The 18,559-nt window shown below is 34.5% G+C and overlaps 4 protein-coding genes across 6 annotated transcripts; 1 reads left to right on the top strand and 3 right to left on the bottom strand.

Moving 5' to 3' along the window:
- Positions 1-405: 405 nt before the first annotated feature.
- On the top strand, positions 406-6,490 carry LOC118059200 (heat shock 70 kDa protein 16). Of its 2 annotated transcripts, XM_073408791.1 has the most exons (11): positions 406-690; positions 958-974; positions 1,082-2,407; positions 2,698-2,910; positions 3,053-3,148; positions 3,243-3,380; positions 3,727-3,924; positions 4,756-4,905; positions 4,989-5,117; positions 5,208-5,338; positions 5,972-6,490. In XM_073408791.1, the coding sequence occupies exons 3-11, from the start codon at positions 1,238-1,240 to the stop codon at positions 6,054-6,056; spliced, it is 2,310 nt and encodes a 769-aa protein (XP_073264892.1). In that variant the 5' UTR covers positions 406-690; positions 958-974; positions 1,082-1,237; the 3' UTR covers positions 6,057-6,490. The 2 variants fall into 2 exon arrangements, with proteins under 2 accessions (XP_073264892.1, XP_034927953.1); XM_035072062.2 differs by lacking the exon at positions 958-974.
- Positions 6,491-8,602: 2,112 nt separating this feature from the next.
- On the bottom strand, positions 8,603-9,537 carry LOC118059190 (pectinesterase inhibitor-like). Its single transcript, XM_035072050.2, has one exon. It carries the CDS (start codon positions 9,298-9,300, stop codon positions 8,737-8,739), a length of 564 nt encoding a protein of 187 aa, XP_034927941.1. The 5' UTR covers positions 9,301-9,537; the 3' UTR covers positions 8,603-8,736.
- Positions 9,538-9,737: 200 nt separating this feature from the next.
- LOC118058401 (protein DETOXIFICATION 40-like) lies at positions 9,738-10,644 on the bottom strand. The gene is made up of 3 exons (XM_035071111.1): positions 10,300-10,644; positions 10,150-10,204; positions 9,738-9,931 (listed from the first exon to the last, which is right to left on the bottom strand). The coding sequence occupies exons 1-3, from the start codon at positions 10,642-10,644 to the stop codon at positions 9,738-9,740; spliced, it is 594 nt and encodes a 197-aa protein (XP_034927002.1).
- A 3,989-nt stretch (positions 10,645-14,633) lies between these two features.
- On the bottom strand, positions 14,634-18,282 carry LOC118059176 (protein DETOXIFICATION 40). Of its 2 annotated transcripts, XM_035072032.2 has the most exons (7): positions 17,794-18,279; positions 17,051-17,682; positions 16,859-16,915; positions 16,091-16,329; positions 15,240-15,358; positions 15,035-15,121; positions 14,634-14,828 (listed from the first exon to the last, which is right to left on the bottom strand). In XM_035072032.2, exons 1-7 carry the CDS (start codon positions 18,133-18,135, stop codon positions 14,763-14,765), a joined length of 1,542 nt encoding a protein of 513 aa, XP_034927923.1. In that variant the 5' UTR covers positions 18,136-18,279; the 3' UTR covers positions 14,634-14,762. The 2 variants fall into 2 exon arrangements, with proteins under 2 accessions (XP_034927923.1, XP_034927931.1); XM_035072040.2 differs by lacking the exon at positions 15,240-15,358 and having other exon boundaries at positions 17,794-18,282.
- Positions 18,283-18,559: the final 277 nt, after the last annotated feature.

Below are 18,559 nucleotides of genomic sequence, written 5' to 3'. Positions count from 1 at the left end.
ATACTTTTATATGGATAACTTGCAGAATAAACTCACATGGAAATTTAAAATATCTCACCAAATATAAGTTTTAAGCTGATAATACATGAAACTTTAGTAGATGAGAGTATTTATATTATTAAATTTAGATAAAATGGATTAATCTGGTGATTTATAGATTTAAAATTTAATTTAGATTGGATTTTCTTCAATTTGGTTTAGAGTTGATTAGGTCAAACCGACAAGTTTACCGGCCAACTAATTTATTTTTTTTTTTTTTGTTTTTTTAAATTATTTTAATTTAATTTTATTTTATTTTAAATCTTGAAATAAGTTATTTTGGATTGATTTATATTAATTTAAATTGAGTCGCTCAATTCATGACCCTGTCTTTAGCTGCGCCGGTTTTTATAACTTTGAGGAGTGTGACCTTGCAAATAAAAGAGAAAAAGAGAAAAAAAGAAAAAAGTATAAAGATCAAGATCAGATATTTTATAATTCAGGGCTAACCTCTTGCTTACTGGATTGTACCAAATTAGGCAAGAAAGAAAAGCGGGGAAGAAATGTCAATTGTTACTCGACAAATGACACGTCGCTCCTGATTTTCCCTGTTAACTTCATAAGAAGCGATCTTCGGAGCTATTTTAATAACCCAAACAAACAAACAGTCCCTTCTACAATTTCTCTACAGTTTCATCCCTTCGATTCCAGGTACAATCTCTTGAATCTTCTGACTGGTTACTGAGAAAATGTAGGAAGATGAAAGAATTTTTTTTATTTTTTTCCTTAAACTCTCTTTTAAATGACTTGCATGCTATAATGTAACAGTGATTTTTAGTTGCTTAGTGTAGAAAATAACAGTTTTTATTGTTTTTGTCGATTTTTTAAATTCTTAATCGAGAGCTTAATGGTCAATTTAATGATTTTTTTTTTTTTAAACTGAATTGATTGTTTTATGTGGGTTATGCTTAAATGCAGAGAATTTAAGCTTCAAGGTGGAAAATCTGTAATCTTTAAGCTTGTTTTATACTCTAGTGCAGAGAATTTAAGCTTCAAAGGGGCAAAGTTGTGATTCTTATGATTGTTTTATGCTTCAATGCAGAGAAATTAAGCTTCAGAGTGGCAAAAGTTGTGATTTTGATTCTTGTTTTCAGATGGGATTTGAGGGATTTTTGATTTATTAAAACTAAGAAAGTTGAGGAAATGTGGGTTTAGTGTTTTAATTATTTTGGTGTGAAGTCTGTGAGGTTTAGTGAAAATGAGTGTGGTGGGATTTGATTTTGGGAACGAGAATTGTGTGATTGCAGTAGCAAAGGAACGTGGGATTGATGTTTTGTTGAATGATGAATCAAATCGTGAGACACCAGCTGTGGTGTCTTTTTTCGAGAAGCAGAGATTTATGGGCTCAGAGGGAGCTGCTTCTTTGACTATGAATCCTAAATCGACAGTTTCTCAGGTTAAGCGATTGATTGGGAGGAAGTTTAAAGAAGTTGAGGTTCAAGATGATCTTAAATTGTTTCCTTTTGAGATTGTAGAGGGCCATGATGGTGGTATTTTGATTAAGGTGCAGTACTTGGGTGAGATTCATGAGTTTAGTCCAGTTCAGATTTTGGGGATGTTATTTTCTCATTTGAAGCAAATAGCAGAGAAGAGTCTTGAGATGCCTATATCTTATTGTGTTATTGGCATTCCATGTTACTTCACGGATTTGCAAAGACGTGCTTATTTGAATGCAGCTGCAATTGCTGGACTGCGACCTTTGCGGTTGTTGCATGACTGTACTGCAACTGCACTGGGATATGGCATTTACAAAAATGATATCTCCAATGCAGGCCCAACTTATGTTGTATTTGTTGATATTGGTCACTGTGACACCCAGGTATGTCTGGCATCTTTCGAGAGTGGACAAATGAAGATATTATCACATGCATTTGACAGGAACCTGGGAGGGAGAGACTTTGATGAGGTTCTTTTCAGTTATTTTGCAGCACAGTTCAAGGAGAATGATGACATTGATGTTTGTACTAATATGAAGGCATCTATTAGGTTGAGGGCTTCATGTGAGAAATTGAAGAAGGTCTTGAGTGCAAATGCAGAGGCGCCACTTAATATAGAGTGCTTGATGGATGAAAAAGATGTTAGAGGTTTTATTAAGAGGGAGGAGTTTGAAAGGCTGTCATCAGATTTGGTGGAAAGCATTAGTGTTCCCTGTCAAAAGGTCCTGGCTAACTCTGGCCTGACTGTAGAAAAGATTCATTCGGTTGAACTTGTTGGTTCTGGGTCTAGGATACCAGCAATTACTAGAATGCTAGCTTCTCTATTCAAGAGAGAGCCAAGCCGGAGAATAAATGCAAGCGAGTGTGTGGCTCGAGGTTGTGCTCTTCAGTGTGCAATGCTGAGCCCAATATTGCGAGTTAGAGAATACCAGGTTTGTGCTTTACCATGGACAAATGCACATTAATTCCTTCTCTCTCCTGGCTGTGTGTGGGGTTGTCATTTATTAGCATCCATCATTCTCTCTCTCTCTCTCTCTCTCTCTCTCTCTCAGGTCACATGAACATTATAAGTTCAATTTCTTCCTTCGGTTTACTTTGTTTTGACCATCAATAAATTAACATCATATATTATGTGCAACTGCATGCGCTGGCATGCCCATTTTCACATGCATGGTGCTATGTACTATCATGATTGTAATTTGTTCAATGTTGCCACTATCAGGTTCAAGATTCATTTCCTTTCTCCATTGGACTCTCATCAGATAATGTTCCAATTTGCACATTGCCAAATAGCACGCTTTTCCCAAAAGGCCAGGCTTTCCCAAGTCTGAAGATACTTGCTCTTCACAGAAATAATATGTTTCAGATGGAAGCCTTCTATGCTGATCCGAATGAATTGCCTTTTGGCATAGCATCACAAATCAGCAGTTTTATGGTAAGGATAGCGAGCAACAATCAAGAATAGATATGCTTCTCTTCACAGATATATGCTAATCTTCTAGACTTGACTGTTCTTACTGTTCTGATTGACATTTTGTTCATTTTGTGCTTAATTTTTCTGTTAAATGCTTCTGTAGATTGGGCCTTTTCCAGTTTATCAATTGGAAATGGTGAAAGTTAAGGTTAGAGTTCAGTTAAACCTCCATGGAATAGTAAACATAGAGGCATTCATGGTAAGTGTATCTTGACAAATGCTGCAAGCATTTTGACTTATTTGATTTTTTAGTTACACCCCTACTAAATGAGTGTCCTCCTTTAATGCATTAGCAAATTGAGGATGGTGCTGAAGTTACAAATGTTACTTCAGAAAATATGGTGGCCAAATCCGACCATTCACCTTCTGTTGAACAAAATGGTGCTGAAGTTACTAATGTCGCACAGTCAGCACCTTCAACCATACCTGAGGTATGTGTTGGTTCAATTGCCAATCATATGCATGATTTTATACTCTAATTTTTCGCTGCTATTCTTTAGGCTTAATGTATCTGAAAAGATTGCAATAATGAAAAAAGAAGAAAAAGATATTCAATTCAAATATTAGTTTTATATCAGATTTATATTTCCTGGCTTTGTACTAAAAACTGACAAATGATGCCTGATTTTTGCTATCCTTTTCTGGACTGCTGTTGTCATATATTCTTGGCAGCCATATCATTTAGATTTTGCAATACTACAAATTGAGGGTGTCATGAATTCAAAAAAGTGCTTTAGGCTGGAAAATATTGATGTTGGATCCACTTTCTCTGTGAAGGATGAAATTAGGAAAGGAAAAATTTTCAAAAGGCTTGAAATTCCAGTCAGTGAGGAAGTCTATGGAGGAATGACAAAGGCTGAGCTCTCAGAGGCTGAGAAGATAGAGCTTCAGTTGGCACAACAGGACTTGAAGATGGAGCGGATAAAAGACAAGAAAAATGCATTGGAGTCCTATGTCTATGAGATGCGAGATAAGGTATATAGCTTCATGTCAAGTTCCCTCTTCCCAGAGCTAACCTTTTGTCATCAGCTTCTAAATTGGCATGCAGAATCCATGCCATCTTGGCTGTCCAATGTCTTTGTGGAATGCACTATAAAGTTAGTAGATGTTCTTATTTTATTCTTTCATTCTTTATACAGAATGTGAACTAAAAGGTTAATTTGGTGCATGCTCTTTGGCTTGCTGTGATGATGGAAGGCTTGGCAAAAGATTGCTTGGGCTTTCCCTCTTGAGTTTCACATGTTTAGGCTTGGCTTTATTGGAGCATGCACAGGGCACCTTGATAATTTTACTTTAAGAGCATTCACTGCTTTCCGTTTCCATGTAACGGATTTTCTATTATATACACTTTCATTTTTAATTTTTTATTTCACATGTAAGATGTCATAGTTATGGTAATAGCTGCAATCACTTACTAGGGCTAGTACTCTCTCCCTCTCTCCCTCCCTCCCTCCCTCCCTCTCTCTCTCTCTCACACACACACACACTCGTGCGTGCACACACAAAAAAGTTGTGTTCTCTTTTCTGTTATATTTTTTCTTGTAGAAGTGAATGTGCATGCAGAAATTGCTAGCTTGCTTGTGTTTTGTCTCTAAAACTCTATTTAATAGGACATTGCAGAAAATTTTGCTGTGAGGACTGTTAAGAATTTTTATTTTAAATTAGGCCCATCTTTCCTTGATTCTATATTCTTATATGTTCTTTATTAGGCTGTAGTTAAGTTCATTAACAGTGAGCCTTTAGATCATGCTTCACCCTTTTTCCCCTCATGAGTTGCATGATGGAATAACTCGGTCATATGAATAGATTTTCAGTAAGTACCAGAGCTTTGCCACCGAGTCAGAAAGGAATGAGATCTCTATAAATCTTCAAAAGACAGAGGAGTGGCTTTACGAAGATGAACCTGATGATGAATCAGAAAATATTTATAATCAAAAGTTAGAGGATCTTAGAAAGGTACTTTGACTAGTATTATCTTTTGGATTCACCATAATTTATTGCTTGATGGAAACAACTGATAAATTTTAAATATTTAATAGCTTGTTGATCCTATTGAAATTCGATATAAAGAAGACGAGGCCAGAGAAAAAGCAAGAAAGGATCTCCTAAGTTGCATCGCGGATTATCGAATGAATGCTGGGTCACTTACAGCTGTTGAGAGGGATGCGGTATGATCCTTGTCCTGTAATAGGGTGGCAGTAGAGATTTTGGTGATCAGTCACCGAATCTACTCTTTTGACATTTCCCCCATTTTTCAGGTTATAGATGAGTGCAACAAGGCTGAAAAATGGCTGCAAGAGAAAACTCAAGAGCAGGACTCATTACCAAAAAATGTTGATCCAGTGCTGTGGTCATGCGAAATCAAGAGAAAAGCAGAGGGTTTTGATGCGTACTGTTCTCACATCCTTAGACTGGCAATATTTATCTCTGCAGTAGAACCAAATTATCTAGTTTACTTTACTTTCAGTGTCCTTTGCTATAGAGTAGTTTATATTCAATATCTAAATAGCATAGTGTGCTGAACATTTTTGCTTGTTGATTTGATCTCTTGTGGACACTGCTTTGAAGATTGATCTTGTCAAATCATCACAAGGACAAAAATATGACAGCATGTTGTGCTTCAAGTGATGATTGAAAGCTTCTAGCTAAATCGCTGTGCAATATTTCACTCAAATTCATGGTCTGAGTTTCGAGTACTCAAGCAAAACAGATTTTGGGTATACTATGAAAAAAAAAAAGGTTGGATCTGTACGGAGACAATGTTTTTGGGTCTCTCTCATTGTCAAAGGGATCGATATCAACACATAGGTTTATGACACCGATACACATTGATGGATGGATTTGAAAATTTTATTTATTCACTAATATAAGTGCATGTAGATTTGATAAGATTCTATTCTCCAAGGATTTCACCTTCATCGTAGTAGTGTTTTCTTAGTTTCTTGACTGTTGCTTCTTATCTTTTAGATGTTATTACTCCTTTTAATTTCTTCACAGAAGCTGATGGGTTTTTTTGTTTCAGGACCTGCAAATATATAACAAAATCTCTCCCAAGAACAGATGATTCGGATCACATAGACAAACCAGATGATGGGGAGTTAGATTGATGCTGTTATATGCTGTTGTTTTATGTCATCAATCAGCAACTGCAGAAAAACAACCAGAATATTTATTCTGAACTAGGTCCATTTTATCGGCTGATCAGCTAGTGACATATTTCACAAGAATGGTTCATTAATTTTGCTTGAAAGTGAGTTTTGTATTTGCATATCCAGTTGCTTGCTAAGATTCTTTTGCCGTCATGCAACATTGGTTCTCTGGTAGGGTTGAAAGATGCTTTGAGACTGAGGTGGGCTGTAGGTTCAGTACTTATCCATACAAAAAAAAAAAAAAAAAAGAGGAAAATTTCTTCGACAAAAATGTAATATCCAGGAAGGATATGCTTTGGTCATCATGCATATATTCTTACGTGTCTTACCCAACTCAATTGTGTTACCTTTTTTGCATGATGAAATGAGAATTTACATATTTGATTTTGATAGATGCTTTTGCTTTGTGTAAAGACGGTAATGCTTGTTGAAAAATTCTATGGTGCTCAAGCTATAATCACCGATAAACTATAAGGAGGCGGTGAGAGAAATAGGAGAAAAAAAAATATTAAAATCTTTATTCATAACAATCTTGATAGGCTGATTTTTCCTGCACTAGGTCTGCAATAATGTTCCCTCTAGTAGAACTAATGAATTTAGTTTTTTTTTTTTTTGAACTAGGATGATGATGCTAGGCATGTATAGCTAGAGTTGCATCTGTGTTTGGCGAGCAGATGGGATAGATGAAACTGAACAGCATCGATGTTCAGTTTCAGAAAATCAATTATCTTCCCATTTATCCGGATTTCTCAGCCTTCTCCACCTGAAATTGGAACATCTATAAACACAAATTGAGATGGATTGATGCAGAAGATAATTTCAGAAAATCCACAGCCCAGTAAAAGCTTGGCAGGTAAAGCCAATCCATGTGCTCTTGCACCGCCTACTCATCACTGTAAACACAAATTGAGAAGCCTCTATAATCCACCATGACAGGCAGTGATGCTCCTATCAATCCCACCTTGAATTGTACACTGCAAGCCCAGTTAACAAAGACAGCTGCGCTGCTGACGCTACGGTTGTTGGTTCATCAAGTAAGATCAAATTGGCTTTGCGAAGACGTAAAATTGGTCTTTGAAGATATTTGCCGAACATCTCATATCGGCGAGCTCCATAAGATTGACCACAGAGTTTCCACAGCACTTCCCTTCCCTAACTGCAAGATCAAGGCACAAAACCAATAAGATTAAAACCCTAAAAAGTTAAATCACATTTTAAGTCATTTTGTTGTATATATTACCATGAGGCCATAGGCTAAGAATTGGACACCACATTGCCAAGAGAGGCAGCAGCAAGCTCAAGATCGCCGAGGTGGCCAGCGAAGATTCTGGTGGACAAGGACATGGGTTGTTGATCAAGCAAACCAAAACAGCAGGTGCAGCTAAGCGGAGAAGGATCTTGAGTTCAATCCAGGATGCCAACCGAGGCGCTTGAAGTAGCCCAAGTTGGTGTCGACATTTTCAAGCCTGGAAGTCCAATTCATGATAGTGAGAAATTGGTTCAGGTTCTGGGATTGAGCGTAAAAGGGGTTCATGGACTTCACCTCGAGACTCCATTTTGTCCATTTTTGTGGAGATCGTGATGTTGATTTGGTTACTTGAGTTGAAAAATGGAGAATATGATTTGAGAATGGGCTGGGAGGATATATAATCATGGTGAGAGACTTGAGGAATACTCCTCATCGTTTGTCAATGAATTATTCCATAGAATCACCACAAGTGATTCATAAAAAAAACAAAAAACAAAATAAAATTCACCACAATTGGTAATAAAATATTGCTTTAAGATACGAAGAGATCATAATAATTAAGTTCAAGTTCTATCTCCGAATAGCTTGTTATCCTTGGTACCTTTTTCTGAAAAAAATAGGATAAGCGGTTCTTGTCAATTTAATAAATCATGTAATTGAGATTATAATGGTTAGATTCAGTCCAAATTTGATTTGGTTTACAGCCATTATCTTTGAGTTGTTGATCTGGTTACTTGGTCAATCTAAATGTATAATTTTATTTTATCTAAAATAATGTTGTTTTAATTTTAAAATATTTCTTGATTTTAATTTGATCGAATTTAAGTCAAGTTTAGTATGGTGAAATGAGTTAGAAGTTACCTTTTCAAGTTTATTTGAATTTGATTAATTCAATTTAAAAAGAATAATTCTAAATGAAATTTGATTTATATCGAGCTCCAGATCTTTAAGCCATCGAGTTAATCCATTAGAATAGGTTTAATAACTATTATCTTGAATCTAAGTTATGAAGCACTAGTTGGAGTCATTTAAAGAGATTCATATATAAATAAATACCATCTCCTATACAAATTTTAAAAAAATGGTTTACTTTTTTTTTTTTTTTTTTTTTTATGACAGGTATTCTTGGTGAATTACTGAATTTTCCTATTGTAAAAATAAAGTAATTTTTCTTCTATTCATATGTAAAAAATAAAAAATACACCTCTCATATATGATAAAAAAAATTCACCTTCACAATAGTTTTCTGCATAACTTCAATGGTAATCGAGAGAAAGCACACCATAGTTTTGCCAAATAACGTTTAAAATTATTTATTACCAAGGAAGGCCTTTTAATGAGAAAAAGAAAATTCCTTGTGGATTGGCTGGGAAAAATTTACGACTGCTCTTAGTTCCTTCCAGCACTTGTTCGGCTTAAGAGCTTGTTGATGACCAAGACATTGTTGCACAGTTGGCGAAAAACTGCGTTTCTCGAAGACAGCAACATGTGTTGGCCAGGAACCTTTTTCTTGAACCCATTCTCGCATGATTCAACATCAGCAACTGCTGCTCTCACCCAGGTACGCACATCATTAGTAGCATTGGCTAACAAAGCAGCCAATGAGTCATCAAGTTGCTGGATGGCATCCAAGTATTGATCTGAACAATCTTCTAGGGCTTGCTCATTGACAGGGCCCAGAGTTTTGTTACTAAGCAATGTTGTCTTGATGTACGAGGATGTGTTTGTTGCGTTCGTTGATGCAAGGTTTAATGCAATTATGCCAAGTTGCTGTAGATTGGCTTGTTTGCTATCAGGGTTAGATTCAAGGCTGGCAACACAATTGACCTTGTTATGAGTTTTTGTACATACTTCTTGGATTAGGTTGGTGCTTCCTTTGGCCACTGATGGGTGGAAGAAGAAGGTGAGGCTTAGAGTTGCAGAAAGCAGGAAGAAACTTGTAACGGGCTTCATCTTTTCTGTAATCTGCTAAAAGGGGTTGGTTGTTTGTGGGTTTATATCAAGAAAAGAACAGGCTGATTTTTCAAAAATAGTTTTTTGGACAACTAGTATGAGGTAAGTTTTTGTTAAATTAGTAAGCAAACGGATTCAAGCAAAGACTAGAAATGGAAGAGACAAATGCGGTTAACCACCAAAGAAAGCTGTTCTTCAGGGCTTCAATATAGTTCTCAGGCCAATACCAAATTACACACGTGGCATGTAATTATAAAAATTTTTAAATCATTTCAGGCATTTTGCTATCTTATTCTGAAACCAGAATTTTAAGGCCAATTCCTCCAAATGGCATAACAAAAAATCAGAAATTAACCATTTTTGATTGACCCAATCTGAACCACAAACAGATCACAAGTGGCTAGTTAGGTATAAGCAACTAGTAGCAGATCCTTTGCTTACCAGATGGACAGAGCGTCCAAGGAAACTTCAGCATTTTTAAGCAGCCCTGCGATCAACGTTAGTATCTGATAGTACCAAGTCTCAAGGCATAGCATAACAGCTGATGCAAGGGACAACTTGAAGAAATCCCATAACCCAGAGAAGGCCTGGATACTAAAACCCCTCCAGGTGTGCTCGAACTTCTTGCTTGCTAGTGTTGTGGTAAACTCAATCAACCACCTATCATCACTTGCTGGCATTTATTATTAACCACCACCGCCTGCTGCCTCTCAATTTGTGTATAAATAAGCTAGTAAGTTTATATTATTAAGTGTGGGAAAGAGTAGAAAGAAACACAAGAGAGAAAAGAGAGGATGTGTATTAAGATTGTGAGTTTTGTAATTTATAAGCTTGTTTTTGTAATAAAACCGTGTGCTCCATAGGCTTGTCCACATGATGTCTCCACTGCACTTCCCATTCCAAACTGCACATGAAAATTTCTTTCGTCAAATACATATACATATATGGCGTTTATTCTGAGCATGTAATCCACGAACGGTCAAATTATTGAGACTATACCACAATGCCATAGACAAAGCCTTGGACGCCAGTATTCCCAAGAGAGGCAGCAGCAAGTTGAAGATCGCCAAGATGACCACAAAAAACATGTGTGGATATGGAAATTAAAAAATTGAGCAAGTAAACCACAATTGCTGGTGCTGCTAGACGAGACAGGATTTCCAGTTCAAGCCAAGTGGCTCGTAGGATTCGTTGAGAGCGGGGTAATCCCATGACAGATAGTATTTCTTCAAGTTCAGAAGTACTCACTGGCTCCCCGGAGAATGATCTTTTGTCATGCAATATAGGCTCGTAAGACTCATCTTCAGCATACTCTATTCTGCTGTCTTCACTGTAGTTGGCCATGATCTTTGATCTTCTCCCTCTACCTGAGCTAAACAAAGCAGATATGTAAGGCCAAAGGTTGTTCTTATAAAGGGATATTGCTCCTACGAGGAAGCACAAAGATAAGCTATTTTCCTAAGAGTGTGAAAGTGTTGAGGGAAAAGGATGGAAATAAAAGCAAATGAAGGCAAACATGCCATGGTTTTTCGGGTAGTTGAGAGAGAGACAGTGTGCGAATCCACAAGCAAACATGCCATGGTTTTTCTGGGTAGTTGGGAGAGAGACAGCGTGCGAATCAACCAACTTTCCTTATTTTAATTTCTTTGGTTGTTGTACGGAGGCCCTTTGTCGAGGGAATTTATTCATCCAAATATTGAAGAATATATTAAGATAAACAAGTAATCGGAGGTTTGTTTTTGTATGAAAAGTGTTTTTTAATTGAAATTTATTTTTTATTTATATGCTGATAATATCAAAAATAAATATAAAACTTAAAAAAATTATTTTAATATATTTTTAAATGATAAAACTATTTTAAAAATTACCTAACATTACAGTCTTAAACATCTTAGTGTCATAATTTATTGATATTATTAAATATAGTATTGCTTTGTTAGCTTACGATTATACCATTGTATTAATAAAAAAGATGAAGAGTTATTTTCTTTTGTTCATCAAGCTTTTTATTTTAAAAATTTTAATCTTTTTCTGAGTTTTCTAATTTTCAAAATATTGTATGTTTTTTATTTGTTTTCACTAGAAAGATAAATTCTTATTTTGTATCTTATATTTTTAAATATAAATGATGTACATGATATCATATATATATATATATATATATATTTTAATAAGAGTACAAGATTTGATCTTATTCAATTATTTTTCAATGGTTTCTATTTTATCAAGTTTTAAAAGCTTAGAAACTGGAAAAAAAAAAAAAAAAAACAATTTTGTTAGCATAGATAACCTAAAGAAGAACATTGATACGTGATTGAAATCTTAGAAGACAAATTAATATAATCGAAGCTTTAAGGAGGAAAACTGAATACGTCCCAATTCCGAGGGGATAAATTATTTATAACGAAAATTAAATAGTGTAGAAAAATTATTGTATAGCAAGAGATATTTTACTATGAATTATAATAATAGTTTTATTTTTAGTTTTTTATCTTTTCACAAGACATTTCTTTATCTTTTTTTTTTCTTTCCTAGTGAATAAGTAGCGCCGCGCCATTAAGGAGGCATGAATGACGTTTCATGGTAGTCAAATCTGGTTATCCATCTCTTTAGATGCATAATCGTGTTTTCTTCAATATGCTGTAGCGCGTATAGGTAAATAATGGTTGGATTGTCAATAGTAATCGATTATTTGTGTTTTTTTTTTTTTCTAGTCTCTCTAATAACAACTACAGTGCACAATTATCCTCTTTTTTTTGTTTGTTTGTTAAATTAGGAATGGTTGTCAATCTAAAGCATCTTGGGTCTAACATGATTGCTAGACCCAAGCGCTTGGACTTGATAATCATATCAAACCCATGTCTGAGTGTGACAACCATACCAAACACAAGCGCCTAGGTAAAAAAAAATTAAGATTTTTTAAAAGCTTGATTGGACTGCAAAAACAAAAACTGTTTCATTCAAGTAGCATTTTTTATTTATATAAAGTAAAACTTAACTGCAAACTCTTTTTTATTTGTCCAACTTATTGTATAAATTTGTTATATTCGAAGAGGAAAGATTTAAAAAAAATATTGAGTTCTAAGTAATTTATTTTCAAGTTTTCAAAAGATAAACTTTTCTTTTTTGTATGTATTTGTGGATGAAAATATTAATTTTATGTTTCCATCCAAGTATTGAATAATTTTTTAAAGGGTTCATGCTTTTTAAAATTTGAGATGTTGTTATATGCATTGTGGACAATTGGGTTTGGCTTGATTGTCAGACTTAACATGCTTGAGTTTAGTATTGGTTTCGGTTTCAACGTGCTTGGGTGTGGTACAAAGTTAAGCGGAGATTTAAAAATTAACCCACTTTGTTATGTTTAATTACACTATTGAAACAATTTTAATACTATTTATATTTTTTTAACATTTAAAATGTGAGCCTGGTTAATTAACTTTCACTGCATATATCGAATATATGGTTTCTTGTTTTCTTGATTTGTGTGTGTGTGTGTGTGTTTTTCTGGGAAGAAAATTAAGGCAGATTTTGAGAGAATTGAAGAAGGCTTAGCTATAGCAAGAGCAGCTATTTACAAAGCAATTCGGTCGCAAAACTCGTCATCATACAAGAAGGGGAGCTACGTTTCCCAGAGGAGCCACGTACAGAAACCGATATGCTTTTCATCAGTTAAGTTCCAACGATACTATTTAATTTATTTATATTCTTTTCTTAACTTTTTTTTTTATATATATAACTTAGAGTGTCCGAGTTAGTTTACGCGTACCACAACTAATTCCCAAGCCTGTTGAATACCCTACAAGCTCAGTTGGCAGTTAAAGCACTACAAAAATAACAAACATACACAAAAAAATTCAAACCCAGATATAAAAAAAAAAAAAGGAAACAAGCCTCTTTCCCTGCCACGACCTCAAGTGCATTTTCTTTTCTTGATATTATTAGCAGTTGCTTCACAATGGCGGGATCTGAATTCAAAACTTCATAATTCTCGCTTTGCAGCAAGCCAATTGGTACTTTGAAAAGCTGTTTTCGTTTCCAAGATTTCCCTGCACTGCATAAATTCCCCTCGCCACTAAAATTTCCTTCATGTCTTAATTATTTCGAGGGGCACTCTTGGCCCCCTATTGCCTATCTTACAGAAGCGGAGACAGCTTCTCTCCTTTTTCTACTTTATAGGATTGATCATGAGTGCCGGTATTGATTTTATTTTCCCTGGATCATGATATTGATTTTAATTTAGTCATTAATTACCTTATTTCTAAACCGACTACAGAAATTAATTTATGGCAAGTGCTTAATTTTCGTGGGTCTTGCAGCCTGTCACCATCCTGCATTTGCCCTTGAATAGTAGCTAATATCCCTTGCCTTCTTGCACGCTTTATATAACAATGGAAGCATGAAACTTCTTTTTATAGGCTGTACTTTTGTAAAAAAATGCTGGGCATACGCCTTCAATTTTTTAATGGATTTGAGGTTGTGTGTCCTTGTGAGAAGAAAAGGGGAAGGCAAGATATTGGATAAAACGATCAATGTCACAAATGAAACAGATTCTCTTAGCGCCATACAGTCATACCGCTATTAATTACACGATCTCCATGGAAGAAATTAGACGTTGACCACCATAGATGGTTTAGTGATAAAAATTTAGAATTAAAGGTTTTGTTTTTTTTTTATTATTTCAGGTTTGAGCCTTTTATTTAATTATTAATTTTAGGGTTTATAAAAATTATTTAAAGTGTATACATGCTTACCTGAACATCTAATATAATAATAATAATAAAAAAAAAAAATTGACAAAATATGCTAGGAGTTGGCCCAGAATGTTGTCGAAAATAAACCTTATCAAGTTGCTTATATGGTCCTAGTGATGATATTCCGAGTTTATGGATACAATGGGGGAGGGCTAGAAACAATGCTTTGGGATTTTAAGCTTTCTTTTGGTATTGTGGCTGAAATACAAAATGGATAGAATTTAAATTACAAGGCTTGACAATTAAAATTGGAAGTGCAGAAGTGACGGTTTAAGGATAGTAAGAAAACGTTACACAATCCGAGATTAATTCAGAATAAAACCTGATTCATATATTAAAGGGATTAACCCTTTTTAAGAAAATTAAAATACTATCATTTTAATGAGTTGATAACTAGATTAGGCCATGTTAATTGGGTCATCTAAGTTTATTTTTTTAACTTTTTTATTTTATTTTAATTCATATCGGTTAAAGCCCTAGGTCAATCGAATCATAGATTAATTTTAAAATAATAGCAAAACCTTTCATAAAACTAAAATAGTTTTTAAAAAGTAGTACCAAATTCAATGCTCTTGAATATTCAAAGGGGAAGAGGATATGAGAAACTATAAGAAATGAAAAAGGAAACCTCTTGGTTCTTGAGATTTATTTAGTAAAATTGTCTCAAAGGCAGACAAAATATCCACTGAACCTAAACCAATGTCCATTTTACTCCTTCAAGAGTGGTTCTTTATTGTCATTCCAAGAATCCAATCGACTGTGAGCTTTCTCCACCTGAAAAATCCAAAATTCACAGCTTATGATTTTCAAAAGTATATAAAATTTTAAATTTGTCTATCAACTGTATAATAATAATAATAATAATAATAATAATTATTATTATTATTATTATTACTACTATTATTATTATTTAGACATAAGACTGATTGGAAAGTTAGATAAGTCAAATGATTTAATTGTAAATTACATATTGAAATTACCTCTTTTTCCCAATTTGTCCTAAATGTTGCCCATAATAAGACTATAGTCTGCATAATTGTGCCTCCTAACATCCCACTCCATATTCCCTGTAACAAAGACAAAGACATATTTAGTATTGGTCACATTAATAATAATAATAATATATATATATATATAAAATAGAAATCAAGGATATTTATGCTTCATAAATAAGTATTAATTTACCTTTGCACCCATGTCGCATGTAAAGCCAAGAACGCAACCCAGCGGAATGCCAATTAAGTAGTAACATGCAACATTAACATATGCCACAAATGCCTGCCATCCGCATCCAACAGCCACTCCTTCAAAAATTAATTCAAAGAAATTATAAATTGAGAAAAAAAAAAAAACTTGTTTTCTAATTGCTCATCTTTCTTTGCTGTCTCTCGGTGCCTTTTGGGATAAGGGTATGGGGCCAAATTTGAGACAATATTATTGACTTTGTAAGAAGTGTGGTTGGGAATAATAAATTTTCTTAAATTATTTTGAAAAAGATGGGAGAGAAAAAAAAATAATACCTTGAAGAAATGTCAAAGTTCCAATAATAACATCCTTTTTTACTTGTTTTTTTTTTTTTTTTTTCCGGTAACATGTGTGATTTACTTTGATTATTGCTGATAATCTTTTTAACATTAATGATTTTTTTATAATATTATAATTGTTATTATAGAGTTTTAATATTCTTTTAAAGTTTTATTTATTTTTTCATTTTATTTATTTTTATTTCTTTTTAGATTTATGCTTATCTATTTTAATAATTTCTTTAAAAAATGTTAGTTATTTTCGATTTTAACATGTATCAAACTATGTTATTTTACCAAAAACAATTTAACTTGTATTATTTTGCGAAATATCTTTTTTAAACTATGATATATTTGAAAAAAAGCATATGAACTGATCCGCTAACTATTCTTTGATGATGATAGAGAGGTTCACAAGACAAGCACAGGAACCTCCACAACAACCATAGCACTGTATCAACTTTAAGCATGGAGCTACAACGTGTGAAACATTATTATTACCAGGTAACTTACCAGATAAGACAGGTTGGACTCCACCTAGTACGATGGAGGCTGCCAAAAAGGGAGAAAGCTCCGCAACAGCACCGGCAACCACCGTACCACTAGTGAAGGCATAGCTTATGACATGCCTCAACAAGAGCACAGCAATGGCCAAGATCACAGATATGATCAGTGAGCTTAAATTTACTATTATAACAGCAAAAGAAGCTGCTTTGGGATGTCCAGCTCCTAGCTCATTGCCCACTCTCACACTGTAATTAACAATTAAAAAAAAACATAGTTATTATTATTATTATTATTATTATTATTATTATTATTATTATCGAGTTGTCTGTACAAGATGATTCTCAATCGAGTCCCCAAACTAAGAAAATTCCAAATCAGATCAGACAAACCTTTCCCAATTAACCTCACTATTAAAATTGATGACAAAACAGACAAATAGGTCCTTATTTTTTTTTTTTTATGAATAATGTAATTACGACTAAATAGGTCAAACATCTCTTGGATTTTAAGTCACGAGGGTCGATTTTTCATTTTTAAGAGTGGGGTCATTCTATTATTAGATTTTTTTTTGTAGGGTTTCTTCTATTAACTTAGATTTAAAAATCACAAATTATCCCTGTATTATTAAAATTTAGTCCAATTCAACCCTCTACAAATAATTTGATCATATTGAATCCGTTACTTCCAATTTCTTGTTACTTTAAACCTCGCATCCAATTTTTTATTTTTTAGATTGAACGTGAAGCATCTAATGTGAAGCATTAGAGAACGAACCTTGCTGCTGCTTGAAAACCAACAGAGATCATAAAACACCACCCGTTTATCGCCATGCTGCATTCAAACAAGTGTTGCAATCATGTACATGAAGTTGTTCAAGAAATCACGAAATTGATTTGATTAAAACACATCAACTCCATCTAAATCTGGATAACCAAAAATGAATCCAAACTGTAGAGCTCTCCTTACCAGATGGACAGAGCGTCCAAGGAAACTTCAGCATTTTTAAGCAGCCCTGCGATCAACGTTAGTATCTGATAGTACCAAGTCTCAAGGCATAGCATAACAGCTGATGCAAGGGACAACTTGAAGAAATCCCATAACCCAGAGAAGGCCTGGGTGCTAAAACCCCTCCAGGTGTGCTTGAACTTCTTGCTTGCTAGAATGTACACAAACTGGGCCACCACTATGATCCACCATGAGAGACTTGCAACCAATGCTGCACCCAACAACCCTCCTCCGAGCTTGAAAATTACAACCCAACTTAGTAGTAGATGCAGTACAAGAGCACCAGCTGATATGCACGCGCTAGGGAAAATTACACTTTGAGCTTGTAAGAACTTTTGTATGGGGAAGTTGCAGGCGTAAGCAAAGATTTGTGGAATTAAACCATAGACAAAAAGTGCAGCTGCAGAAGCAATGGAAGGAGATTCGTGGAGTCCCAGTAAGATAGGCTTGCAGAAGATGTAGATGAACATGAGCACAAGCCCAGATAAAGTGAGAAGAACTGTGGATCTTTGCATATATATGCCTAGCATTTCATATTTGTGTGCTCCATAGGCTTGTCCACATAGTGTCTCCACTGCACTTCCCATTCCCAACTGCACGCATACATTGATAAATAAATAAATAAATATATAACAATAATATAATGTTCTATTTGGCTACCATTTCTTTTAATTAAATCTGGAACTTATGCTTGGAGATCATACCATAACGCCAAAGATAAAAACTTGGATGCCAGTAGTGCCAAGAGAGGCAGCAGCAAGTTGAAGATTGCCAAGATGACCACAGAAAATTTGGGTGGATATGGAAATAAGAAAGTTGAGCAAGTAAACCACAATTGCTGGTGCTGCTAGACGAAAGAGGATTTTCAGTTCAAGAAAGGTGGCTCTCAGGATTCGCCGACTGCCGGATAATTCCATGTTGGATAATATTTCTTCAAGTTCAGAACTCACCGTCTCCCCGGAGAATGAACGTCTGTCATGTAATATTAGCTGATACGACTCATCCAGATCAGCATACTCTATTCTGCAACCATTAGAGGTACCCATGACCTTGGAGATAATCAGTGCAGGTATAAGGCCAATAATTTGGGGTTTGAAAAGGGTGTTTCTAAAAGAAGAAAGTCATACTAAGTACGATTATGTTATGATGAAAGTACAAACCCATAAGCTTAGAAGTTGATTTTCTTTGATTTTTATAGGTAAATGAGAGAGACACCTGCACATATTCTGTTTTTCGAAATGTCTGGCCGTTTGGTGGGTGTGCTTGATTATAATACTAATGAATTTGAATATTAAGAGAGAAAAAAATATTAAAAAAAAATATTATACAAATTTTATGAATTGCTTTTGAGTTCTCAAAATCCAATTCTATGGTTAGTTGATTAATTATACAAAAAAAAAAGGAAAGAAAAATAGAGAAAATTATTAATAAATTTGTATCTTGAAATTATCTCCGCTTACTCTTGTTAGA

This window comes from Populus alba, chromosome 4 (genome assembly GCF_005239225.2).
Source record: "Populus alba chromosome 4, ASM523922v2, whole genome shotgun sequence".
NCBI classification, from domain to species: domain Eukaryota; kingdom Viridiplantae; phylum Streptophyta; class Magnoliopsida; order Malpighiales; family Salicaceae; genus Populus; species Populus alba.
The sequence above is the reverse complement of the archived record's forward strand: the minus strand, read 5'-3'. Positions and strand labels throughout refer to the sequence as shown.